At 53.9% G+C, this 25,194-nt stretch overlaps 10 protein-coding genes across 10 annotated transcripts; 3 read left to right on the plus strand and 7 right to left on the minus strand.

Annotated features, from left to right (window-relative positions):
- Window positions 1-168: 168 nt before the first annotated feature.
- CLUP02_15136 (uncharacterized protein) lies at window positions 169-1,623 on the minus strand (the record flags this gene model as incomplete). The annotated part of the gene is made up of 4 exons (XM_049294060.1): window positions 169-406; window positions 461-822; window positions 876-1,259; window positions 1,327-1,623. 4 exons carry the CDS (start codon window positions 1,621-1,623, stop codon window positions 169-171), a joined length of 1,281 nt encoding a protein of 426 aa, XP_049151206.1.
- A 3,533-nt stretch (window positions 1,624-5,156) lies between these two features.
- CLUP02_15137 (glutathione-dependent formaldehyde-activating enzyme) lies at window positions 5,157-6,353 on the plus strand (the record flags this gene model as incomplete). The annotated part of the gene is made up of 4 exons (XM_049294061.1): window positions 5,157-5,445; window positions 5,597-5,687; window positions 5,763-5,961; window positions 6,030-6,353. The coding sequence occupies 4 exons, from the start codon at window positions 5,157-5,159 to the stop codon at window positions 6,351-6,353; spliced, it is 903 nt and encodes a 300-aa protein (XP_049151207.1).
- A 91-nt stretch (window positions 6,354-6,444) lies between these two features.
- CLUP02_15138 (GRF zinc finger) lies at window positions 6,445-7,752 on the minus strand (the record flags this gene model as incomplete). The annotated part of the gene is made up of 1 exon (XM_049294062.1): window positions 6,445-7,752. The coding sequence occupies one exon, from the start codon at window positions 7,750-7,752 to the stop codon at window positions 6,445-6,447; it is 1,308 nt and encodes a 435-aa protein (XP_049151208.1).
- Window positions 7,753-8,353: 601 nt separating this feature from the next.
- On the plus strand, window positions 8,354-9,918 carry CLUP02_15139 (WD repeat domain-containing protein; the record flags this gene model as incomplete). Its single annotated transcript, XM_049294063.1, has 4 exons — window positions 8,354-8,526; window positions 8,606-8,831; window positions 8,896-9,532; window positions 9,896-9,918. The coding sequence occupies 4 exons, from the start codon at window positions 8,354-8,356 to the stop codon at window positions 9,916-9,918; spliced, it is 1,059 nt and encodes a 352-aa protein (XP_049151209.1).
- A 575-nt stretch (window positions 9,919-10,493) lies between these two features.
- Window positions 10,494-12,866, minus strand: CLUP02_15140 (DEAD/DEAH box helicase; the record flags this gene model as incomplete). Its single annotated transcript, XM_049294064.1, has 3 exons — window positions 10,494-12,120; window positions 12,185-12,526; window positions 12,781-12,866. The coding sequence occupies 3 exons, from the start codon at window positions 12,864-12,866 to the stop codon at window positions 10,494-10,496; spliced, it is 2,055 nt and encodes a 684-aa protein (XP_049151210.1).
- A 788-nt stretch (window positions 12,867-13,654) lies between these two features.
- CLUP02_15141 (uncharacterized protein) lies at window positions 13,655-14,701 on the minus strand (the record flags this gene model as incomplete). Its single annotated transcript, XM_049294065.1, has 2 exons — window positions 13,655-14,226; window positions 14,281-14,701. The coding sequence occupies 2 exons, from the start codon at window positions 14,699-14,701 to the stop codon at window positions 13,655-13,657; spliced, it is 993 nt and encodes a 330-aa protein (XP_049151211.1).
- A 90-nt stretch (window positions 14,702-14,791) lies between these two features.
- Window positions 14,792-16,101, minus strand: CLUP02_15142 (uncharacterized protein; the record flags this gene model as incomplete). Its single annotated transcript, XM_049294066.1, has 7 exons — window positions 14,792-14,932; window positions 15,018-15,304; window positions 15,362-15,531; window positions 15,612-15,642; window positions 15,727-15,769; window positions 15,836-15,983; window positions 16,025-16,101. The coding sequence occupies 7 exons, from the start codon at window positions 16,099-16,101 to the stop codon at window positions 14,792-14,794; spliced, it is 897 nt and encodes a 298-aa protein (XP_049151212.1).
- A 26-nt stretch (window positions 16,102-16,127) lies between these two features.
- On the plus strand, window positions 16,128-18,367 carry CLUP02_15143 (uncharacterized protein; the record flags this gene model as incomplete). Its single annotated transcript, XM_049294067.1, has 9 exons — window positions 16,128-16,221; window positions 16,326-16,419; window positions 16,681-16,858; window positions 17,007-17,104; window positions 17,198-17,636; window positions 17,692-17,732; window positions 17,787-17,934; window positions 18,058-18,296; window positions 18,334-18,367. The coding sequence occupies 9 exons, from the start codon at window positions 16,128-16,130 to the stop codon at window positions 18,365-18,367; spliced, it is 1,365 nt and encodes a 454-aa protein (XP_049151213.1).
- Window positions 18,368-18,644: 277 nt separating this feature from the next.
- Window positions 18,645-22,165, minus strand: CLUP02_15144 (NOT2/NOT3/NOT5 family protein; the record flags this gene model as incomplete). The annotated part of the gene is made up of 8 exons (XM_049294068.1): window positions 18,645-18,971; window positions 19,151-19,507; window positions 20,334-20,475; window positions 20,523-20,726; window positions 20,774-21,095; window positions 21,148-21,614; window positions 21,728-21,882; window positions 22,124-22,165. The coding sequence occupies 8 exons, from the start codon at window positions 22,163-22,165 to the stop codon at window positions 18,645-18,647; spliced, it is 2,016 nt and encodes a 671-aa protein (XP_049151214.1).
- A 1,163-nt stretch (window positions 22,166-23,328) lies between these two features.
- Window positions 23,329-24,689, minus strand: CLUP02_15145 (CobW/HypB/UreG; the record flags this gene model as incomplete). The annotated part of the gene is made up of 4 exons (XM_049294069.1): window positions 23,329-23,664; window positions 23,717-24,230; window positions 24,277-24,373; window positions 24,494-24,689. The coding sequence occupies 4 exons, from the start codon at window positions 24,687-24,689 to the stop codon at window positions 23,329-23,331; spliced, it is 1,143 nt and encodes a 380-aa protein (XP_049151215.1).
- Window positions 24,690-25,194: the final 505 nt, after the last annotated feature.

Consider the following 25,194-nt stretch of genomic DNA (forward strand, 5'->3'; position numbering starts at 1 on the left):
TCCGAATGCTTTGTCAAAATATCGTCATTGCCAGGCTGGCTAAGATAACTATGTGCAAGAAATCCCCTTCCAATCCGCCCATCTCTTCGCAAAGAGCTCACTCAATTCCGGCCATGAAACCCTTCTTTACCGTTCTCAACTATGACGGTGGCACGGCTTGCCCGAACTCTAAGCAGGTACCGTAAGAACGAAAAGCTCGCCAGTAGAGTCGCTAAGCATAAACAACCTGCCCTTCTTGTCAAACGCAAGGCCAACAGGCCGGAAGCAGCTTCCGGGGCAAACAGCGTTGTTGACGTTCCACGCAATTCTAACCTCGGCCGTCTTGCTGGTAGACGCAGCAAGCGGCTGTCCGTTGGCACCAAAGTCGACTCTGCTGAGACGGTAGCCGTCGCCGGGGGAGCGATTCCTGTAAACATCGTTAACGTTTGTTGCATCACGTCCACAATCCGGAAGCACTTACCAGCTACCGTGGAAGGAAATGTAGGCGGATGATCCATTGGGGGAGAACTTGATATCCAGCGGCGCCATGTGGGCCTGGAAAGTGAGCCGCGGTGGTGTGGGAACAGTCTGGCAGTACTGGTCTGTGACGCTGCCAGTGGCGTTTCCCTGGATAACCTGGCTTCCCACCTTCACGTTGGGTACGCCCGTGACGGTGCTGGTCTCCCAGACGGCGAAGCAGTTGGGGTAGCCATAGTTTGCACCCTTCTGTGGGTTCGACGCAGCTCTGTAGCTGCCGTGGTAGTTGAGTTCCTCGCCAGGGTTGTCGTTGTGAATGTCGACTCCGTTGCGGTCCATGTTGTCCAGAGAGTTCTCGACAGACCACTGAAATAACATTAGCTGACTGAAGGCTCTGCGAGTATGCACCAGGCACTTACAATGCCTCCGTCCAGGGGGTTCTCTCCAACACCAACACTGTTTCGCAGTCCCCACCCAAAGAGTTCTCCCGTCGTGTAGTCCACAGCGCTGCCCGTCAATTTCGTGAGATCAAAGGCACGAATTTGACTGCGGCCGGATGAAGCCTCGGCGGTTGGAAGGTCGAGGTTCGGAGCGGAGCCGCGGGAAACTAGCAAGACGTTCGGCTTATCTTTAGGGATCAGCAACGTGCGGCTCTGGTGACCAGTCTGCGTCATGCCGTTGATGATGGACCTCGCCTGTCCAACAGTGCCGGCAGCAGCGTCGTAAGGGTACGCGAACACTTCGGATGCCGTTGCCGCATAGATGGTCTTGCCGTCGGCAGACAGGGCCAAGCCATGAGCGAGCTAGACAAGGGCAGGTCAGTTGCTACGTTGGTCATGAAGAGGCAGACGGGATGGCTCGGCTTCCTACATTCGTGTTGGATATGAGGGTCTTCTGAGAAGCCACGCAGACGTTTACTCCGCCGTTGTCTGTGAGCTTGACGTACTTGACACCCGTGCCTCCTTGCTCGGCGATGAGCAGGTTGCCCAGAGTGTCAAACTGCAGACTGCGGGGCCTTGACAGCCCGTTAAGGATGAGCCTGGAGCTGTATCCCGCGGCCAGCTGGGGTTGCGCGACGGGAGTGAGGTTTGCGCACTGAGCGGCGACTGTCGAGAACAGAGCTGCGCCCACGGCAGCAAACGCTGCGAGGGATGTGATGGGTGCCATGGTATCGATTCGTGGCGAGAGCAGCCGCGAGTATCCACTAGGGAGGGCTACGTGCTAGCTGATCGTCTCAGAACGACAACCTGACGGAGGCCAACTGCGATGTTCTGGAAAGCAAGATGAGGAGCACGCCTCGAGACTTCAACTCCGCAGACTGGAGGTGAGGAGTATGGATAAGGTAGAGCCTAGAGACGAGAACAGCAAGCGGAGCCAGAACTAAGGAAGGGAAATCGACGTCCTTCCCGCTCTTTAAGACGAAAACTGGGGGGCCAAGAAGGCAAGGACCAGCTTTCTACATCATTAACACGAAAAATTCATGGTAGGGGCAGCAGCGCGGAAGCGGTTTCCATCCGAACTCGCCTGCCCAACTGCGTTACAGATCGTTAATACTAGACCTGGATCATCACACTGACTCTCTTCCCTGGATCCTGGCAGACCGGGAGCGGGGGAATGACAACGTTGTAGATCTTGGCCATCATCCGTCCTCCCTGTATTCCACGGCATGTTCGTTCAAAGCAAAGTGCCGGCAGACCGTCGTGTATTGCATAGAATACGGAGAACATTCCTTTACACTAGACAGGATCACCCTGCAACTACAACGGAAGGTAGATCTATACTTCCCCTGGGACCATCTATCCCATGCACGTAGCCGAAGACCGAGGATGTGATGGAATCAACCTTTGTCACTTTGGCTTAAGCTACATTTGTTGCGAAGATCCTAGGACTCCCCTTTCCTGCGCCGCCAAGTCCAATCACGTAGTACGCGATGCAACAAACTGCCGGCGGGTGACTTCCCATCAGAGCAGGTGCCAAGAGATGAAAAGGTGGAGGAGACTGGGGGGGTAATTATAAACGGAAGGTAACCTTAGTTGATTCCAAGACCTGTGCAATGTTGGTTTGGGCAATCTACGGAGCTTGGGATGAATGCATAGAAGCTTGAAAGGGAGAGGCGAGTTTCCACTTTATACAGGTATGACGAGAAACAAGGTTGGCAAGGTCTCAGAAAAGACGTTTGAACGAATCGGCGGCCGTCCTCCTTGGAAATGCAACCTGCTGATGTTGATCAAATCTTGGCGGCACCTGCGGGATGAATGGAATGTGGAAAGGGGGGCGCGCGGTTGAAGCAACACGGTGCTTTGTCTTTGACTGCGATGACTGGGGGATGGATAAAATCGAGAAGAGGGGGAAGACAGCTCAATGACTTCCAGGGGGGAAAAGAGTCAAAGTCTCCAAGACTTTAGAATGGGCCCTGAACAATAGCGGTTGCATTAAGGTTGTCATCCGCGGAACGGGTGCCCCGGAGTTTACGGGAGCCGGTTCGGACCTGTAAGCTTAATAAGTGACGGCTGATCCCTGGCGTGCAGGGCTTGCGAGGTGTGATTCGAAATTTCTCTATACGGGGAGGGGGAAAATCTCCTTACCTTAAATGAGACGAACTTGGGATAGTTGGGGAGCACTCGACCTGGTGCCCAGATCTTGGCGACCGTTTTTTGCATCCCGCCGATTGGACGGAGATATTGCTGCGTAACTGATTAAGCGATTATAAACCGTTCCATGTTAGATTGAAAGAACATAATGTACAGAGTAGGCATGGAGAGTAATTATGGCGCCTTTCGCGTGTTTCCGTTATCCATCTACATCAGACGGAAGGGAAACTCAAGGGATTCTGGACGTAAACTAATGAGTTACTGCCAGAGCACTACATTAGATAGACGTAGAAGAAAGCCGCGAAGAATTGATCGAAATCGGAGCATCCAGAAGTTACAGAAAAGATACCATTCGGTCCTTTTTACCGTTGACATAGCCGATACCACTGAGTACTTACCTTGGCAATTTCGTCACAACCACACGCGGACATTGTATCGGCCGACGGTCATCGGTGGTGGGTATAAGTCGGGCGAACCCTCCGCTCCGCAGTTAGTGACACTCGACCCGCTGACATTGAACATCCGCCAAAGTCCGATGGGCAAACTGGATGCAGAGCTTGAAGCGAAACCTCTCTATCACGTGTCGAAATCCGGTGTTCGATGCAGAGACAGGAAAGCAAAAGGATGCACGTCTCTTTCTATACCCCGAGATAGCCTCTGTTTTTCTCTGCGAAATCCCTCCGACGCCGACGGCGCCCTTCCCCACCGAGCCCCAGTAACGGCACCTACAGTCCCGTTCGGACGGACGGAAGGATGACATAAACCCTCCCGATAAGTGGGCGCTTTCATCTCAACAATCTTTCCAAGCCTCTTACATCCAATGTTCGTTTCCTTTCCTTCGTCGTCTTCTTCACCCCCAACATGCCAGATCACCAACTCCGAATGACCCAGCTCTCGCTTGCCACAACAGAGTCCCACGTCGACGAAACTTCAACAACCGAGGCACCTATGGGCCATCAACCATCTTTCACCCCAACAAACACGTCTCTTGAGTTTGATAGGTACACTTGAAGAAAAGTAACAGGGTATGACGTAGACTCCTTGCTGCCTGCTGCCTACTTCCAGCCCGTCTACCCAACTCCCGCTTCGCTTACCCGCCAGCCTCACCTCACTCTTCCCAAAAAGGTCTCATCTCATTCTCAGCTGAACCGAGTTTTGCATGCCCAGCTGTAAGATAATAAGATGACTCGGCGCCACAACGAAAGGACACGCCGTGAAGATGTCGGTAGCCAAGATGCAGGCACGATGCACAATTGATACACAAACTCTCTCTCTTTGCATATCGTGAATGTCTCACCTCGAGCTACAAGAGAAACCTCCACGGAGCAATAGGCAATTGGTAATCTAGCCAGACTTTGATGTATGAAACGCCTCTTGAGTGCGGGGTATAAACTGCTCCGATGCAAACACTAAGAGTCCCCAGGGAAACGAAGCGTACAAAGTCACCTGACAACGTGGTAATCTGGCGTTTCCCCCAGTCAATCGCGCGCAGAGGCGTCGTATGTGGCTTGGCCCTAGGGTTTCTTACACCCTTACCTCGTAAGATTCTAGCTCTTGCTAGCTTTGGCGTTCACGGACGATACCTTGCAGAGACGAGGAACCCCGCGCGTGTTACACCATGTTCCTGCCGTCAGCAATATCCACGGTCCCCCCGGGGTCATGTCATGTCGGTGACTCAGATTCTTGGGATCGTCAACCAGCAAAGTAAGATAACATAAGCGACAAGAATTATTCGCGCCGAAACCCTGTGCTCGGAGGTTAGACTTGTCCGTTTCGTGGACGATGGACACGCCCGAAAATTGCTGTCTCTACATCTCCTGTCCTGTAGGAACGTATCCTGGTTCCAAGTTACGATTGAGTCCACTTGCTTGTCTCAACAAATTGTGGCGCTCACTAGGGAGAGATGTTCCCCCTCAACTTGTCAGCTTCGCTTCGTCCCGGTGAGGTTTATGAGGTATGAAAAGCTCTTAGATCGAATCTATAAAGAACCGCGCAAATAGTCTCTTTTGACTTTGTGATCTCATGCCAATTCATTCATTCCACCCTCACAACAAACATTCTACAGCCTCCTCACAACACAAGTTATCAATACCATTTCCATCTTCCAACATGACCACCACCGCCGAAGAGCCAAAGCAGACCTACCGCGGCAACTGCCACTGCAAGACCTTCGTCTACGAGGTCCAGCTCCCAGAGATCAAGTCCGCCAGCGCCTGCAATTGCAGCCTCTGCTCCAGGAAGGGGACCCTCTGGGTCATTCCCCAGCGCGCCGACCTACGCTTCGTCAAAGGCGCCGAGGATGACCTCTCGACGTACAACTTTGGTCCCGGCCAGATTACGCACAAGGCGAGTCCCGGGAATCTGAACACGCGGAAACGAGCAAGATTCTCTGCAATGAGTTTGAAATTGCGGTCTGCCGGTGTCCGGTAATGCTGACGACCTTTGGCCTCAAAGTTCTGCGGAAACTGTGCTACGCCCATCCTGGCGGATTCCCCCAACGGAATCGTTCTAAACGTGAGTATCTCGCGTTCTTGCTGCGCCGTCTCAAGACCTGTCCGAGGGGGAAGAAGCACTAGGGCTGGCATTTATGCAGGTGCGCTCGATCCAAGACCTCGATATTTGGGGACTGGAGAAGAAGACGTATGCAACCCCAAATCTAACAAAAAGTCGTTCATCAAATTACACAGATCGAAAATGCTGACCCGGCCTTTGCAGTTACGACGGCGCGTCTTACGGCGCCAACTACGAGCCTCACACCCACAACGGTCCCAGGCCGACGGCCGAGGTCGAGGGGGGCAAAGTTTACACCGGCAGCTGCCACTGCGGCGCTCTGACGGTGGCTGTCGTCAGCAAGCCCATTGACGAGACGTACGAAAACGAAGTCATCGAGTGCAACTGCAGCATCTGCGAAAGGGTCAGCAAACACCGCCTGCTAATGCCGGCATCGGGGAAGGAAATTGTTGTGCTAACTTTCTTGAACAGAATGGATACGTCTGGGTGTACCCCAATAGCGACCAAGTCGTGCTGACGGGAGACGACGACAAGATTGGCCGCTACGTCTTTGGACACCACATTCTCGCAAAGACGTTTTGCAAGAACTGCGGCGTCCCGATCACCAACCAGTTCAACCCGCTGAGCGAGGAGGAGCAGAGTAATCTGGTGGAGCTGGCGCAGTACTGGTACGAGAAGTCGAAGACGAGGCATCCCGTCAACGCGCGGGTTCTCGACGGGGTGGATGTGAAGAGTCTGAAGATTATCCAGATCGATGGCAAGGGTGAGCATCAGCCTGGATACGTGAACCCCTGAGGGGCACAGCAGCGTGTACCGGTGATATCTGATGCGGCATTTGATGGTGAGGTTGTTTCGTAGTCGATCAAGATGAGGCGTTGAAAAGAAATCAAGAATTGAGCTTTCGGGTCGTATGGGTCCATATAGGAGCTCCATCGTCGTCAAACTTGGCCCACTGGAAAAACGAGCAACTGTCCTTGCCGGGCACGTTGCCCCCGTGACACATCCAAAAGTACCTCCCGTGGTTCTCCTTCTTTCTCTGCACAACCCTTAGCACACATGGGATCCCGCAGTCGCATTTTGGCGTGTGTCGCGGGTGCATGTCGGCTCTATAATCGCGGTAGGTGATGTTAATGCGCTTGTTGCCGGCGACGGGATGCGGGTCGATAGCCTGCGCCGGCGCGATGCTGTGCTTCCACTCCTCTTGCATCTCGGCGTGCATCACGAGAAGGGAGTTGTGCGGGAGGTGAATCGAGATCTGGCCCTCTGCGTCGGCGTCCTCGGCCGTCATCGTCGTGCTATTTCCATTCTCGCCGCCGCCGTCCTTGGGGATGATCCTTCGCACGCGGAACTCCCGCGCGACGCCCAGTGATACCGACCCGATGACGGCGCGAGGTCCGAGATAGGTCAGCTGGTCGCTGTGCCACCCAACGTTCTCCTGGGGCCCATCGTAGCAGTTCACAAAGGCCATGTTGGGTGCCCAAGGGTTAGGCGACTGGTACCGAAGCTTCTTCCCCTCGGGGTAGCGGGTCTTAATTCTCGTCTGGATCTCTTCATTCACAGCCTCTGCGACTTTCGGTTTGACCTTGATGAGCTGCGGTGTGATGCGGCGAATGTCACTCAGCTTGGCACCGTTGTAGAGGTAGTCCGTCTTCTGCGTTTGAATCTCGTCGTAGCTTTCGACGTAGAAGCTCGACGTGTGCGGACTAGCCACGACGTTGTCGAATAGTTTGAAGGTAACATTCTTCTCAAAAGACTTTGCCTCCGTCATGAGCTCTCGCAAGAGGTCGTTGGCTTCCTCTGGCGGGAGGAAGTTGTGGATGACGGTGCACGGCGTGTGTTCAGCAATGTCGACAGGATCGTACAGGTGAAGCGTGGCCCCCTTCTTGGACATGAGTTTCTTCTTTGGCTGCGGACCGTTGCTGCTATCTTCCGACCTAACACCAAAGTGCCGGAGGGAACTCTGTGCACCGTTGACTCCATTCGACTTTTTGATCGGGATTTGCGCCTTGAGAGCCTCGAGCGATTCCGTGACAGAGCCATTGTGTGCTAAGAGCACGTCCAGCAGTACATCTTGCTCCAAATTTGGATGAAGAGATGAAAGGATAGCCAATTTCACCTCGGTCGGTTCATCATCCTCCGTGGGCTTCACCTCTTCAGTGAGTTTCCGCTTCTTCCTGATAAGAAACGAGTCCATGACGTAGATAGTCGAGGACGACACGAAAGACCGACCTCGATGTAAGTCATGAAGAGAGATGGAAATGCCCACCGATCTCGTTCAAGTTTTTGGAAAGGGAATCATCCGAGTCCAAGACTGAAGTAAAAGCACCCCACTGGTCCGGACCCCATGTTTCTAGCAGGTGTCATTGCAAAGGGCGTACTGAGCAGGCGCGTGTGTAGCGCGAAAGCACGTGCTACTCCCCCCCACCTTGGAAATGCCGCCCCCGATAATCGCATCTCCAACTTTGCTGCATCTTCTGCCCCGCCATCCACACCACCCACTGCCCACTGGGGGCGTTGCCCGCAAACCCGCCTGGCCCTAGGTGCTTCCCCCCAGTCTGCCGAGGTACCCCGGATCGGGCGCGGTGATGTAACCGTCGACCGGCCAGAGCTATCCCGTCCCGCCGTCATATGCTTTTCCTGTGTGCGTTTGTAGCGGTACCTTAGCACCTTCCTTTACCTGTGCCAACTACCAAACCTTACTTTTCCCTCGCTCTCGACCAGCGACGGACTCCAAAGAAAAGAGAAACCACGGGCCCATCGCATCGCGCATTGCGTTTGCGTGAACCTCGCCCGCCATGGCCCCAATGCTCGAATTCCGCACGCAGGGCTACAACCCCTACGCCGTAAAGTACTCGCCCTACTACGACTCGCGCATCGCCGTCGCATCGTCGGCCAACTTTGGCATCGTCGGCAACGGCCGCGTCTTCTGCCTCGGGCTGACGGCGCGAGGCATCGAAGTCGAGACGACGTGAGTCTATCTCCCCTCCGCCTTCTGCTTCTTTACCCCCTCCTTGGTTGGTAACTCACACAACCCATGGCAAAAACAGATTCGACACAAACGACTCGCAATATGACCTCGCCTGGTCCGAGATCAACGAGAACCAGCTCGTCGTCGCCTGCGGCGACGGCTCCATCAAGCTCTTCGACCTCGGCGTGAAGGACTTCCCCGTCATGAACTTTCACGAACACAAGCGCGAGACCTTTTCCGTCAACTGGAGCCCCATCACAAAGGACACCTTCGTCTCGAGCTCGTGGGACGGCACGATCAAAGTGGTATGTTTGGACAACGCCAACCCACCAAAAGAGAGACCATCATATACTGACCAACCTGCTACAGTGGTCCCCAACCCGCGACCACTCCCTCCGCACCCTCCCCGTAGGAAACTGCACCTACTCAGCCTCCTTCCAGCCCTCCAACCCGCACATCATCTCCTCCGTCTCCTCCGACTCCCAAATCCGCATCTTTGACCTCCGCACCCCGGTATCCTCCCGCTACCACCTAACCTCCATGATCCCCGTCCACGCCGCGGGCCCATCCTTCCCCTCCGCCGCCCCGGGAGAAGTCCTCACCCACGACTGGAACAAGTACCGCGACACCGTCATCGCCACGGGCGGCGTCGACCGCGCCGTGCGCACCTTTGACATTCGGAACCCGACGGCGGGACCCGTAGCCGTCATGCAGGGCCACGAGTACGCCGTCCGCAGGCTGGCGTGGAGCCCGCACGCGAGCGATTTGCTGTTGACGGCGAGTTATGATATGACGGTGCGGTTGTGGGACGATCGGTCGAATGCGCCGCCTGCTGGTGGACCTGCGGGCGGGGCGCAGATTGGTGCGCAGGTTGGGGTTATGAACAGGCATACCGAGTTCGTTGTCGGTGTCGACTGGTGTCTGTTTGGTGTTGGCGGGTGGGTGGCTACCGTCGGCTGGGATGAGAGGGTTCTTCTCTGGGATGCCAACGCGCTGTTGGGTGGTGGTCGGTGAAAGTGGGAAGCGAGAGTTGGCCAAAGATGAGATTTGTGCTTTTTCACGATGATCAGTCCATCTTGTTTTGGGTTTGGAGGGATGCTGATACCCTTCTCTTGGAAGAGGCGCGCATTCTAGGCTTTTTGATATCTGGGCGTTTGGGAGGGAATCCTTAGAGGGCGGGCGCGCGCGTACATAACGAGGATGGTGATAATCTTCAGAAACAGAAAGGGGGGACCTGGCCAACCCCAATTCTGGGAAAATCGTACATGGCTGTAAAATGACATTTGCCTAGCGTTACTTGGAGCTGATGGGACTCGCAATCAATACAAGTCTGATCTGATATGAACTGCTCAGGGAACTGTACGTGCAGGGCAGACCATTGCTGTCATTTAAGTTGATGAGCACACAGAGATAAGCACCGCCTTGACTTAGAATCAATGATATCGAGAAAAGTATCACGTAGTATTCAGCTCACACGAGACAAGAGTGGATTAAATGTTTGTATCTTTGAAGATGAGATTTGGAGATTCAATGTCCCTCAGTATTATTTACATGGCGCTACAATTGTGTAGCTTTTTATCACCCCGGTTAATCTCGTACAGTTGAAATCTCTCTCGAGGCGCTATAGCTCTGTCCCAATGCCGGTGGTGGTAATACAAGCACAACTCCCTCGAGTAAAGCCCCCCTTTTCCTGTGCTCCGTTACAAAAATGGTATGATACAAGCCTGTTTCCCTCTTAAAAACAGGAAGAAAGGGGAGTGGTGGTGATGGTGATGGGGGATTGGGTATGGGGTATGGTGTGACATGTCTAATTCAGTTTCCGAGGTCGTTAAAAAAAACGTCTTCCGTATCTCACAGACCGTTTCCGATTCATTGGGGCCTTTGCTTTTTTCGTTGTTGGTTGTTCTCTTCTTTCCTCCGCTCGCGCCCACTACGCTTCCGGGGCGCTGGTGTCGTCATCTTCTGCTTTACCAGGAGGATCTCTGTTGACGCTCTCTTCCACCGAAGCCACGTCCTCCGCCCCGGCTGAAACCACCTGAACGGCGGTCAGAGGAACGGCGGTCAGAGGAACGGCGGTCAGAGCTGGTGCTGTCCATCTCCATCTTCTCAAAAGCATCGCGGGGCTCGCGGCGGCTAAAACCACCACGATCACCGCGGTCACCACCACGGCTGAAGCCTTCACGGTCGCCACGGCCGCCGCTGTCGCTACCGTATCTAGAGCCCGGCTGTCTGACATTGAGACCCCTGATTCTACGCAGACCACGCTTCTCGATAGTGGAAGCGCTCAGGGCGGGTGTATCGTCCTGCTCCATGGCATTGACCCACCACTCGCGGAGCTCGTCAACCTTGGCCTGAACGTTGTCGCGGTTCTGGCCGAACAGGGACAGGTAGGCAACCTCCAAGACTTGGGGGTCGACCCGAGCAGTAGCCTGGGTCACCTTCTCGCAAATCGCCGTAGGCTCGTCTCCGCTGGTGAAGTCGTGCTGAGCACAATCGATCGTCTGGTTGGGCTTCAAGGGAAGGCCTTGCAGTTCCCGGCGGGCAAGTTCCATTTCGCTGTCGGCGAGAATCAACCATCCCTCACCCTCCTTGCCCGCACGAGCCGTGCGGCCGAGTCTGTGGATGTATTGCTCACGGTCTGAGGTAGCGCCAATCTGGATAACGTGGGTGACATTGGGGAAATCGAGACCTCTGGCAGTAACGTCGGTGGAGAACAGGATGCCGGACTTGGCCTTGCGGAACAACTCTGCAGCCTTCGTGCGCTGACTCTGGGTGAGCTTGGAGTGGATTCTCCATCCCTGTACGCGGTCACGGTCGCCTCTCATCGTAATGTCGACATCGCCAGCAAGATCGACCAAGGCTGACGTAGGCAAGAATACAAGGGCCTTGAAGGGCAGCAGATCCCGGTCGGCAGTTCTCTTCTGGATTTCCTTGTCGATGAGCTCGTACATAGCAGGGAAGACATTGGCCCAGCCTCTGCAGTGGACAACGTGCTGATCAACTCTGTCGTGGGTGAGAACGTCGTCCTTGGAAATGGTCTGTATGAAGTCAAAGTTGTCGGGCCGGACCCATTGGCGGGCAAGAGCGATAACGTTCTTGGGGATGGTAGCAGAGAAGAGCAGAGTCTGGCGCGCAGAAGTCTTGGGGTCGGGCAGCTGATCGACGATAGACTGCAGCTCTCTCTCGAAACCGACGTCGAGCATGCGGTCAGCCTCGTCGAGGACAATCGCAGCCAGGTTAGGTGCCTCAATTCCGCTGTAGGGGTCCTCGAGAAGGTCGTTGAGACGTCCGGGTGTACCAACGAGCAAGTGGCAACCTTCTCTACGGGTCTTGTGCAGCATCTCGCCCTTTCGTGTTCCACCGACGGCACGCTGGACGACCAGGCCCGTGCCCTGGCACAGCTTCTCGGCCTCGAGGGCGATTTGTTCGGCAAGCTCACGTGTAGGGGAGATGATGATCCCACGAATATCCTTTGAGCTGGCCTGGTAACGAGCCTTTCTGGTTGCGAGCGACGGATCCGCCGCAATCATCCTCTGCAGAATGGGAACGAGGAACGCCAGGGTCTTTCCGGTACCTGTCTTTGCTTGGGCGACACTGTGAGGTAGCGTTAGTACATTGTACGGCGTAGTCGCGCTGATGATGATTGAATTCGACTTACAGGTCCATGCCCTTCAGTGCAGGCTCGATGGTCTTGCTCTGGACGTCCGTCATGTTCTCGTACCGCATTCTGTTCGTGATGGTGTCGACAAGGGTAGAGTGAACGCCCAACTTCGTCAAATCCGCGAACTTGGTCGTCAGACCCGAAGCGTTTCCTTCATCCTCGGCGACCGGCGCGGCCGCAGCGCTGGCGGCCTCGCTAGAGTACTGTCTAAACGCATTAATGCTGAGTGGCACGCGAAGCGCGCTTGCTGGAGCCTTTGCGATTGTCTGGAGGATGGCAGGTCTGGTCGTTCGGAGAGCCGGGGCGGCGAAGGTTGCGCCGCTGATGCGAGCGCACCTTCTGAGGGATTGGCGAAACATTTGTATGTATGTGTCTTTGTAGAAAGTTATTAAAAACAGTAGCTACCGAAGAAAAAGGACGATACAATACAGCTCTTTGGTTCTAGAAAGAAAAAAAGGGAGTGGGCGAAAGAGGGTGTGTAGGATGCAAATCTGTCGTCCTCTTTTTTCGCCAGTTGGATTGCGAGAAGGAGCTGGGAGACAGGAGGCGAACCGATAAGAATTTTTTCCCGGCCTTATCTGCCCATCACTCACGTTTTCGCTGAGCTTCGGTTGGTTCCTTTGGTTTTCGGTGGGTCTTTCCTGCGACTAACAGGGGACGGGATGAAGCAGCCACTCATTGACGCGCCCCGGGGCGCTCCGGCTTCGACCCCTGCGAGGCAAGCTTTTAGCGTCTATCATCGGAGCACTCATACTTTGGCTCTCTCAACTCAACCTCAGCTAATGTGAACAATCACGAACCTTTGCCTACTCCCTTTGCTCAAATATACACTGAAGTTCCAACGATGTGCCAGAGTCGTATGACAAACCAATACCCTTTTGTAGACCGGTCAGAACGGACAGTAGAAGGTCTGGCCAAATTTATGGCGGGTAGCCGGTTTGCTGTACTCCGTATCCCTGCTGAACTTAGTCTTCCCTTACTCTGTACTTTATCTATCATAAGAATCTCGAGGGAAGCAACTCTCACTCGTTTGCACCAACAAAAACCAAAGGTCGTTGATTCATTAGTGTTGAAAATGAGTTTCTCTATAACCCAATCCTTGCGCACCACCAACATTTCGTGGCGATGCGCTGGCGAGACTCCGATTTCTTTGATCATCGCAGGAAACAACCTAGTCAAGTAAGCTCTCAAGTGAGATGCAAATGACAAGAGGCTTTCCTAGCTAAGCTCAACCCAGCAAGCTAGTGTGAGCTATTGTAAAGCTCAGGTAGAGCCCGCTCCATCCCACACTTGGTCTAACTGAATCTTTCAAGTAGAGATGTTCCACCGAGAAAAAGTACCTGCGTTTGCAGCAACCATACCTAACCAGAAACAAGGAAACGGAGATATACGCCGAAAGTCTAAACCCGAAAAAATATGATAAAATTCCCATATCATAGTGCGTTAAATGTCCTCATGCCGGTCATCTCATTGTCTCTTGGGCGCCACGATGGACAGGCCCTCACCGACACCATCGGATAGACCTCCCGTGAGGCCCTCAACCGTCCAGGCAACGGCCTCCGTGAGAGCCTGCCCGAGCCTGCCGTCGCCAACGTTGTACAGCGCCCCGGTTATGCGCATTCCCTTGCTGCCGATCGCGTTGGCGAGACCCATGCCCGCACCCACAAGGTTCTCCGATATGCGGTACTCCCTCTCCGTGCGGGCCGCTAACCGCAGCATGAGGATGATGTACGGCAGCGCCAGGTGGATGAGGATGAAGATGTTGACGACTGCGATTTGGACGCCCCGGTGAAGAATCGATCTGCCGTTGTTCGCACCCCGCGACGGAGAATATGCCCGGCCGCCTGGACTTGGTGGTGGGATGAAATTGGAGGGCGTCGACGTGCGTAGTCGGTGAAGCTCGTGTTCGTTTAGGTCGCTGGGAAGGGCCTTAAGGATGTACTCGACGCCGTCGAGAAACGCTTTCCTCTCAAAATCGACTGCCGGCCGCCTTGACGGATGCCTCAACTCATCTTGGGCGACGGCGATCAAAGCAAGTCCTGTGGAGCAAAAGGTAAGTCGGAGGCATCAACCAATATCACAACGGCTCTCACCTTGCTGGGCGAAGCGCCAATCTACGTTTGAAGATTGGCTAGACGCTTGCTGTTGCTGTTGCTGATAATACTGTTCCGTTTGTTGCCGCTGCTGCTCATGCTTCTCGGCCGCCGATCGCACCTCATACGTCCGATGCTCTGTGGCCACCAAGCTCATATGCTGCTCTTCCGTGCTCTCGGAGACGAGGCGCGCCTGCGTAATATTTCTGTGGACGCCGTCGTCGAGTCCCGACAGGGTGCGGGTGTGTGATTGCCTGCTCGAGGTGAGGGTTTGCATGCTTGCGCTCTTGCGGATAGACCGCAGCGGCGGTAGCCGAGACTGAAGAGATGTTGGCAGCATCGAGAAGACCGTCGATGACATTCTGTTCTGCGGGAGAGTAATCTCTTCGAAAATGGGACCCCAGGGCCGCAAGGGGGGCATTGTGTTTTTATTATTCCCCTCTTGAGCGGGAGGAAGGCGAAGGAAGGGGGGTAAGTCGCTACCGTCCGTCCGTCCGCTTGTGTTGACAATCTATGGTTGTCGGGGAATTCGGTGAGATGGCGTGGCGGTCTGTTCTCGGTCTGCTATTCTGGTAAGTCCCAAGCTTGTGATGGCGAGGGCGTAGGGCGTTGTCGCCAGTGAAGGAATGTTACGGACCAAGAACGTCGAGATCTAGCCCAAGCGCCCGTTGCGACTGAGGGAATGTTGTCGAGAAAAAGTGTTGATAAGAGAGTGCCCCGCTTATTGTAAATCCCACGTTCAGATGTGCTTGCGGCAACGGTTGTACGCAAGTGAGAGTGGTTGGAATTTCTGAGTCTAAGATAGGTAGGATGCTACGCAGAGGAAGACGACGAAGATGAATTGGCAAAAAAAAACAAAAATTGTTTGGCTGATCCAGGTCGAGTCCTAGGATAATCAGTGGGTTTGAAGCTTCTTTGAGCGAGTTGCAAAATCCAAGGTGAGACAAAGAAAGCGAAGGGGGAGGGGGGGCAAGGTTTAAGAGAAGAGGCAAGGTCAAGTAAGGCCAGTCACGGAGTGCAGTACCTAGTAGAGCAAGGTAGTAGCAGGTACTTTGGAGTCTCGACTAAGAAGCGAAAGAACCTGCAAGTGGAGGGGCAGATGGAGTGTATCGGTTGGGAGTGGTGAATGACCTGTTTCTGCCCCCGGTTTGCATCTTCTTTCTTTGGTAGTCGTTCCCGCTGAGGCGGGTAGGGGGCGGGAAATCTGATGGGCGGATGGATCGAACCGGCGGTGGCCGGCTCGCAGATAGTCTGATACGAAGTGGAAAAGAAAGTCCCGTCAGATGAGGCAAAGTTTACCTCATGTTTTGGGAGATAATACGTCTCTCTACTTCTCGAGTCTCTGCAAGCACGGAACCTTGGCTGTCAAATGCAGAGTCAGAGAACGGTAAGGTACGGATAGCGATGAAAAAGGTACTTTGAAGTCCTCATGTCTTTGTTACGTACTATGCGCGTCGCACCGTATTGCGTAGCAGAACTGCGCAACATGCTGGTCGAACCATGATACAGTGACTTAACACAAAGGCCCCCCCTCCCGCCTCCCATCTTAGCTGACCATGCCCAAACAGCCTTTTGCAGTATTTTTCTTCCTTCTTTGCCCCATGCTAATTATCGCAGATTCGTTCGCCTTGTTTTTCTTCTTCGTTTCCTCGTCTGTGGCAGTGGATATGTCCTGCGGTGAAGGCGGGCCCCACGGGGAGGGACTTGCAGTCTAGTCAGCCAGTCCAAAAAGCATGTGAAAGACAGAAATGTTGGGTCGAAGCGGGGCTCTCTATCGGTCTTGTCTTTCTCTATCTGATCCATCCATGCTCCCATGCCCATAGCCACCCACAAAACACATGGCGCCAATGCAGCGAATGCATGAAGAGGTAGCCCTCACGCGGAAGTCTACGGATACGCCCTGTCTCTCACACGCACACTCACTCTCTGAGTCTCTCGAGGGTCCCCACCCTAGGTACATGCGCGCAATTAGGACGCCAAGTGTTACAAGGGTCCAGTGTCAAGAGGCTCCTGGCATTCATGGCCTCTCACACAGCGCTGTGTAGATATCGCAGCGGAGCAGCGCGTGCAGTTGAAAGGATTACAGTCTTTCGTCACGATCCTGCAGGTCATCAAGTCGCTATGTCGCGAGCCCTGGCTGTGTCACGCTGCATCTTTCTGCGGGACATTATCTTGAACCCGTTTACCCCGTTGTAGGGGGGGCTGATTCAACGGTTGAACGAGCGTCGCATGAGATCGGCAGAAAGAAGCCTCCGGTTAGGAGTGACATTCAGTGACACAACGTCTACAATCTCCAAGCCAAAGACTTGGTGGCGCTAGACAGGAACGAGAAAAACGGAATGGGAGGAGAAACCCACACCCGAAGAAAAGACTAGAAAGAAACTAGACTCGTACAGCAAGTGAGATCCAGCCGTCAGAACACGCCGCCAAATCTTGGTACGGACACTGGGCTGTAGCATCCCGTGCCATGTACCCCTCCTTGAACCCCTCCATGCCCTCCCACAACTCTCTCACTCACCATTTCAACTACAAGATGAACCGCATTCATTCACACCTCAGTAATGAGATACTTGCCTCTGTCTCATTGACACTGGCGCTAACTTCCCTCCCACTCCTCTTGCTGTTACATAGTAGCAAAACCTCGGATTGTTTTTGATCAAAATGCGGCGTAAAGAGAGGGGTCTTGTCATCCCGAGTTTGAATTTCCAACAACCTCTTCTTGTCAGTCGAACGAGACCAGTCGGAGAATTGCCTTATCTTACCTACAGGGTGCAATACCGACGGCATGCCTGATCTGGGTAACCCAGGAAACAAATGACGAGATGTGACATTTACGCAAACAAGACAATCATCAGTGTGACGGGCCCCCATGCTGCTGTATTACGACAACTCACGCGATCGATGAAGAACGATAAAGATTGGCCCGCGGCCCAGGCCCAAGTCTCACCTCTGACTACCTACACGCCCGTACCATGTTGCGCCCACGTCTCAGTCTCTTTTCTCTGCCTCGAAGCCACCTAAACATGCATTCCATGTTGTTATCCGACTCTTTCACGGTCCACGAATCTCAGCGGAACAGAACCCCCACGTGTCTCTCAGGAATTCATGTCCGAGGAACGGGTCGCTCTCCCGAGTCATTCTCAAATCGTCCCGTGCTTTTTCCCCACCCGACTTGGGGAGACGGGAGGAAAGCCTGGACCCATGAAAACGTTGGCTCGTTCAGGTCTTCAGTCCAGCAGCATGAGAAGAACTTTGCCGTCGAGATAAGAGGCTATTCGAGGCGAGACTTCTTTTATCAAAATGGTAATGTAACGTGCATGTTGCCACCCATCATTGCATCTGGAGCCAACACGCATGTAAGACAAGATTTCATGGCCGTTGCCCCCCCCCCTCCTCCTCGAGGCGAGACAGTCTGTCCGGTCACACAAACCACTATCATGCGGCTCGGCCGAGTGAGAGTGAGAGAGCCTCAATCACATGCGCTGCGTCTGCAACATGATGCCAAGGCAGACAAACAACCGTGGTGACGAACATTCTGCTCGAATGAAATCGAGTAGTTGTGATAATTACGAGAACAACCTACCACCTCCGTCCAGTAGTCTCTACATAAGCTCCACCTACATATCTCTCACAGCATGTCATGACTTCCCTCTTGTATAAACATCACTGACGAAGCGTGATAAACCACTCCAAACTTTCCTGGTGGTGAATTTGAATAAGCGCCAAACAAAACGAACGAGTCAAGCCCACAGGAGACGTCAAGCTCGTGTCATTCAGACCCGATGGACCAAACCCCTCATGAAGATGGGCGACACTTGTACGATTGCACTTATACCAACGGCGCCTGGGTCTCCCGCTCTCCGTTTCCTTGCTTGTGACAACTACCGGAGTGGCGTGCCCTTAGGATCTTATCTCGACCAAGTTCAAACCGCCCCGTTCGACCGCAGCACGTGCTTATCAAGCTCGAACCGACTCATCAGGGTCCTTCTTCTCAACGCATATTCTCACTGCATGAGGTAAGGTAGTCAAGCCAGATCCACATCGCGCCATCAGTCAGCTAAGCCCACGGTTCCGAGGAGAAAAGTGACATGTGCCAAAGTAGTGTAAGGCCAGGTAGGCTTCCCCACAGCGTTGGAGGCATAAGAAACATGTGCAATTATATCCTCATCCATCCTCCTCCAAACTAGACTGAAGCCGAAGAGCTCTTCGTTCTCGGCTGTTTCTGTACGAGTATGTATGTGAGTGTAAGTGTACAGAATTCCCAAATGCACATACCCCGCCCAATCTCTTCCCGTGCCTTCAACAATCAAGAGAACAATGCGCTGTGAAAGGCCCATCCCAATTCGTCTCAATCCAAGGCTACCTTATGCCGCCTTTTCAGCAGCAATCTTAGCCTCCATCTTCCGCCGCGCCGCAAGAATCATTTCGTCCCTCCGCTTCTGCAACAGCGACTGCCTCTCGTCCCTGTTCGAGCTCCACCCCTTGGCCGCCTTCTCCTTCTCCTTCTCCGCGACGGCGGCGGCGTCCGCTTCCGCTTGCCGCTGTTGTTGCGCCGAGATCTTATCTTGGAGCTTGTATCTCGTAATCAGGTCCGGCTGTGTGGGCTTCTCGGGCGCCTTGGCCGGTGTCGAGGAGCTGGACGCTGCGTTATTCGCTCCCGGCGGGGGAGGGGGCTGGAAAGTGATTGGAGGCTGTTCGACGACACGTACCAAGGTCAGCAAAAAAGAAGTGCGCTACATTAGGAGAAAGTGATCCGTGTATCGTGGGGCATAGTGGCTCCCAGCCATGATGTTGTCGCCGGCGCTCGCGTACTCGGCACACCGAGGTTTCGCCCGAGATGAAGTTGGGAAAGGCAAGGATTCAGACTCACAGCTTCCATCCGTCCTGCGAGGATCCTCTCAGACGTCGCCTGGATATTTCCGCCGTTTCTCTGCAAATCCCAAAGAATCGTTCGTCTGTCTACTTGCGGGAACATCTGCTGTATCCTCTCCACGGCTGCCTCGCGCGTACGTAGTACCGCTGCAGCGCTCTGTCGCGGCGCCGGTGGCGGGGCGGGCGAAAAGAACAGGAACCGTATCACGAATGCCGTAACCAGCAGTATCATCACCAGATACGGCAGCGAGATCTGCTCGTTTGCCATGGCAACGGATTCTGTGTCTGTGTCGTGCCGCTCTGGCCGGTGGAAGTCGTTGGTATGGCGGAAGGCCGGAGTGTTTGCAGGCTCTCGCTATCAGAAGTGGCGGTTGGAAGCTTGGAGCGGTGTAGGCCTCATGGAGATTGCAACAAAAGTAAAGAGAGTCGAAGGAGCGTATGGCCGCTGCGCGTGGAATGGGGATGTCGTCGGATCAGATGCGTGGAGTCCCGCTGGCAGCTTTTATGGAGTTGATGAGTTCATCAGCCCTCCTCAGGGAGCAGGGGTTTGGAGCTTATGTGGACAGTGGCGCGCAGTCGGAGTTACCCGCGCTTTCCCATGTGAGGAAGTTGAGCACGGACCGCCCAAACAACTACCAAACTCAAGCTCCCCAAGGTATCTGAGTACCTCTCTCCGTAAGGATACCTTCAAATAATGGTGCAGAGGAGATATCTCTTACTATACCAAGCGCTTCCGACGTCCAAAAGGTAACATCACGCATAATTGGAAGCACGGAAACAGAAGACAGTTCTCGTTCTCAGCATCGGCGTCGTCATTTTATTTCCCTTCGTTTGACGGCCGTGGGTAACTCCCATTGATCAGTGATTCATACACACAAAGCAGCGGCAAATATGCAGCGGCAGCCATTTGCCTGGCCAGCTTCGTACCGGAAGCCTGTAAAACCATGCCGTATCAACATGACTCAACGCCTGTCGGGTCTCATGCCCAGTGCCCAGGTACCAAGTCGTTTCCAGCCTCGTCAATAAAACGAGAAAGCCAATGAACCATAAACCCCAATTCAACTATGCAACCGGTTGTGCCAGATTCGTCTCCAGGTCACCGTAGTGGAGGGTGAGTTCTCTCTGTATTCAAGATTAGTCATTTGCGCTCAATATCTGGAAGAGAGAAACCCAAGACGTACCCGCTCCTTGCGCCAGTTGGTGGTGTCCCAGACGATGTAGTAGCCGCGTTCATGGTGGGGACCAAGGCTAGCGGGCATCATGAGCTCGTCCTTAGTCAACCAGAAATGCAGCTTCTTGTGCCAACGCCAGTTTCGGCTGTGCCTGCAAGGTTGTTAGCAGTGGCCACCTTGGGTGTAAGAAATACATACAACTCAACCGCAGCCAATTGTTGCTTGACGTCCTGTGTACAGCTGTAGAAGATCCAGAATAGGGTCTCCTCGTTGAATGACGGGATCTTGGTCTCAATCGGTTGCACATTGGTCACCTTGTAACACTCAGGAAGCCGGACGCTGGGAATCGCGGGACGCGGAGGCGTGTCGTCGAAGAGAGAGTAAATCTGCGTGGAGATGAGACTGTCATGGTCAGTAGGTGTTTCTTTGTAAATAGTCAGAATGCTTACTCTGGTGAGTTGACGTTGAGTCCGAACTCGTTGGGATCCATTCCCTGCATCAGGGCGCCATAGCTGGGGTAGTTGTTCATGAGAACACGTAAACCCTTCATGCCGAATTTGTCAATGGGCGCCATTCCCGCCAGAGGGTCCTGCACGTCGGGCGATTGGCCTTCCTTCTCCTCTTTGGCCTTGCCATTGCCTGTGACTGCGTCGTTACCAATGGCGCCGGGGGGGGTTCTGGTCTCTGCGGACTGAGAAGCGCTGTCGCCACCATTCTCTTCAGAGAAAGAGTTGCCTCTTTCGCCAGATGCCTCTTGTATTCTTGCTTGATCTATATCGCGTCAGTGAGTGTGTTGTCGTCCGATGAGGTGGGTTCGATTTACCTTGCACGCTAGCGATGGAAGGTGAGCGACCATCTGAAGTTCTGCTATTTGCGGAGAGCGCATTGAGAAGACCGTTGCCGGCACCTGCGCTTCGGGCAGGAGGTATCGCGGCGGTTGAGCCGCTCGCCTGGCTGCCACCGAAACCCAAAGAGGGCATCAAGTTAGCACTTCGCTCACCACCGATTTCGCCGTTCGAGTTTCTGTTCAAGGGCGGAAAATCGTCCACAGGATTAGACTGGGCTTGAGGCGCCGGGCCTGCGCTGCTCTGACCACCGAAGCGAAAGGCGCCTTGGCGAGCCGAAGTTGGCGTGAAGAGCTCATCCTGGCCGCTCTGAGCCGACAGTGGCGTCGACTGCTGGTTGCGTGGCACTGGGCCAGCACCCAGGTTCCGCGACGCTGTTGATGACCACATGTTTGACTGACCGGTGGTGTTCATCTGGGCGTTGTTGGAGAGAGATGGAAATTCGCTACTTCAGAAGTCAGTACCACTATCAGTGCTAGAAATGATGGGTGAAGCAGTCGCCCGCGATCGCGCCGACGCAGTGATGAGGAAGGAGAGGAAGGGGAAGAATAAAAATACGTCTTTAGGACATCCGCGTAGCCCTTTTTGGGCTTCTCGCGAGGCGAAGAAGACAATGCTTTATCCATCTTTTCTTGTCTCGCTGCTTTCTTTCGGACAAGACGTTGCCTTTTGCCCATGATGAAAGGAAGAGAAGAGACAAGAGCTAGAGAGACCTGAGAAAAGTAGAAAGACCAAAGTGCGGCTAGCCGTGAAGCTCAGAATGCGGCTGGTGCTACTACTTTGGGTGGTGATCGTGGGGAAAGCGGTAGGTGGATGTGCAGGGTAGCCGGTGAGAGAGGAAAGAGGAAAGAACGTACGAAAGGTCCAGCGGCGTTGCCGGTTGCGACCCGCTTAAGCTCTGTGCAAAGCTCACATTTCCTCCAAGTTGACGGGCTTGATTTGGCAAGCCAGCACCTCCCATGGGTACTCCTCCTCCAAATGCCCAGCCAGATCCATTACTGCCTGTATATTCCAAAATATTCCACGTTAACATCAGGTCTTCCCACAGGCACCGCCTTTGTACCCAATCACACCACACATATGGAGACGGAGCTGAGTGTTCCTACCTATTTTCCCATTTGGTAACCTGTTTGATACTGCCCTCCCAGCTTGTTGTTGTTGCTGTTGTTGTTGCTGCTGCTGTTGGCCACCAAAACCTGCCGGTATGCCACGCAGTGATTGAGGAGCTACTCCTACTGGTTGCGCCCATTGTCAGCTTGGAGGTCTTGCATAGTGTCGCTTAAGAGTAGCGAGGCTCGAGGCCATCATCTTCAAGAGTAGCGTGTGTACGAGGGGTCCATTATTGTCCATCCAAAGGCCGTGTTTACGTCGAGGTGTATCAGCGCTGGATCTCGAGGGTGAGGGCTACATGTCCGCGCTAACAGTGGCAACGATCTACTGAGAGTATCATCGGTGGCGTGACGTTTCGCGTGCATGGTTTCGATGCTCCTCAAGGTTTCTCGACAATATAGAGGCGCGGCGACCACAATTGAGAGGTGCGACGAGATCCAAGTGGCCTTGATGGACATGCAAACGGCGGGGTACCCGAGGCTGAAAGGGGACGACTAGAGGGTCAGGCCTACCTGGTCGATTCATGATGAAGGCTCGGGGAGTGTATGGTCGCTTTCGTGAGTCGCGTCGTATGGTTCGTCGTCGCGGGGAGTTCGGGGGTCAATTAGGATGCGTTCGTGGTCGAGGTGGCGCGAAAGATTATTCTGGCTCGAAGCTTGCACACACGAAGGAAGCTCTATGCGGATTCCTGGTGTACAGTGTACAGACGTCGAAGCCCAGCCAACACTAACGCGCGGAGGACCGGTCAAAGATGGATCCGATGGCCTGTGCGCCCAGAGCCCCTCCAAAAAACCCCTGCATCAGTGCGAACACGCGCTACTGCCGTACATTCACCTGGGGCCTTTTTTTGACATCATGTCCCTCTCAACACATGAGATGGCAGCTTCCAGCATGCATTGGCTTGATGCTTTCCACCAGCCGAGGCACTCGCTCTCTTGCCACAAAGTCACTTGCGCTGCCGTCTCTGACAGCTATTTTCTGCACGCCTTGCAGTCGATGTCTCATTGATCACGCGCCCAGAACAACGCATCGTGTCTCAGAAGTTCTATTCATATGCTCGAGTTGATTGTATCCACCAAGCTCTTCTCGAAGTCGACGCCCTTGAGATGCCTTCCAATGAGAATGATCTTACCTCCCTGAGCTTGCGTAGCCTCGCGCGATTGGTCAGGCGAGTCAAGAATCTCGAATATCTCCCTCACGCCCTGGATGAGTTTGATATCGCCGTTGTTAAAGACGAGCCGACCCTTTGACCGATGGACCTCAAGCGTCGTCTTTTCGTCCCCAGGAAGCTTACGGTCCCAGAGGATCTTTCTCAACCACCAATCGATCTTCTCGAGTTGTGAGGGTGCCAACTTTGGCACTGGTATCGAGACAGTCGAAATGGTCTACACTTTATCAGCAAAAGAGAAATGCTGCGACTTTCGTGGAATCACTCACCGAATCTAGATGGCTGTGGCCCTTTTGGCTGGTATCGAGCTCCGTGACCTGGTCGTAGGCATGCAAATCCAGCAAGAACCCCTCCAATTTCGGCACCTCGCTCTGCTTGGTGACGTGTATCTTGGCGAGTCCATTGATAGACTCTATCCTCGATCTGATCTGCCCTAACTCTTCTTCGGAAACCAGATCCGACTTATTGATGACGATGACATCAGCATGTGAGATCTGGACGTGAGCCGTCGTCATGAGCGGACCGTGACTATGGCCGTCATCCTCTTTGTGATCTTCGTCGATTTCAATCTTGCCGGCGGGGTCATCAAGGCTGCGAAGAATGTTCTTCGCATCTACCAGAGTCACGATACCGTCCAAGTAGATTGTGCTTCCTAGGCCATCGTCGACCCAGAACAGGGGCGCGAGGTTGCCAGGGTCCGCAAGACCTGTGGTCTCTAGCAAAATGTAATCGAACGCGCCCTTCTTCTCCATGAGCGACTCGATGGCGTTGACACCAGTGTCCCTAAGCGTGTTAATACAAATGCGATTAGTTGATGGGGTGTTCCTACTTTACGGAGCAGCATATGCAGCCGTTGCCGACTTCAAGCCACTCCTCAACTTGCTCGTCACCTTTGTTGACAGTGAGCGACTTTTCGATATCGAGAGCTGAAAAGCGTCAGTGGGTTCAAGTGGGTGGTTACATCCGAGGAAACCAACAGTCGCCGAACTCTGCGAATAACATCAGTATAATGCCCCGCGTCACATTTGATCATGCGAACGGCTTACCGTTCATAATCACGGCAATCTTCTTTCCATGTTGCGCCGTCAAGATGTAGTTGAGCAGCGTCGTCTTCCCAGCACCGAGATAACCCGTTACGATGGTGATCGGGACCTTGATCTGGCTCTCCGATGGTGGCAGATCATCCTCAACAACGGTTCCGGCCTCTACCAGATCAGGCGGGGCATCATCGTCGAAATCCATGCTAGGATGGAGGGGAACCCTGCGAGAGAGCTCAGACCAATTCTTTGCAGCTTAAGAAGCGAATGGAAGAAAGCAGCGAGTGCCTTGCAAGTGACTGAATTTCTTTAGTCTTGGAAAAAAGCTGTAGAGTTGAGAGAGAGTTCTCAGTGAAGAATACGCCCTTCAACTGACTTATCAAGCGAAGAAAGTTCCCAGGCACGAAAGAAGTACCTAGTATTCGAGGCTTGGAGTACGTACCTATTTGACGTCGTCTGGTCCCACACGCCGGCACTCACACTCACCCAAAAAAAAAAGAAAAGAAAGAAGGACACACGACCGTCAGTGGCCGAGGAGGACTTCCTGACTAAGCTGAGCCAGGGTGTGCCGGGGTTGTAACAGCAGCGACACGGCAGCACCAGGAGCTCTGGCCCCCAAAGCGCTTTCATTCGATGTGGGTGACCTGGAGCTCTTGATTAGCCGCCCGACCACGACTTTTCGCCCAGCTAGAACAACACAACCCATCCAC

This window comes from Colletotrichum lupini, chromosome 8, assembly GCF_023278565.1.
Source record: "Colletotrichum lupini chromosome 8, complete sequence".
Classification (NCBI taxonomy): Eukaryota; Fungi; Ascomycota; class Sordariomycetes; order Glomerellales; family Glomerellaceae; genus Colletotrichum; species Colletotrichum lupini.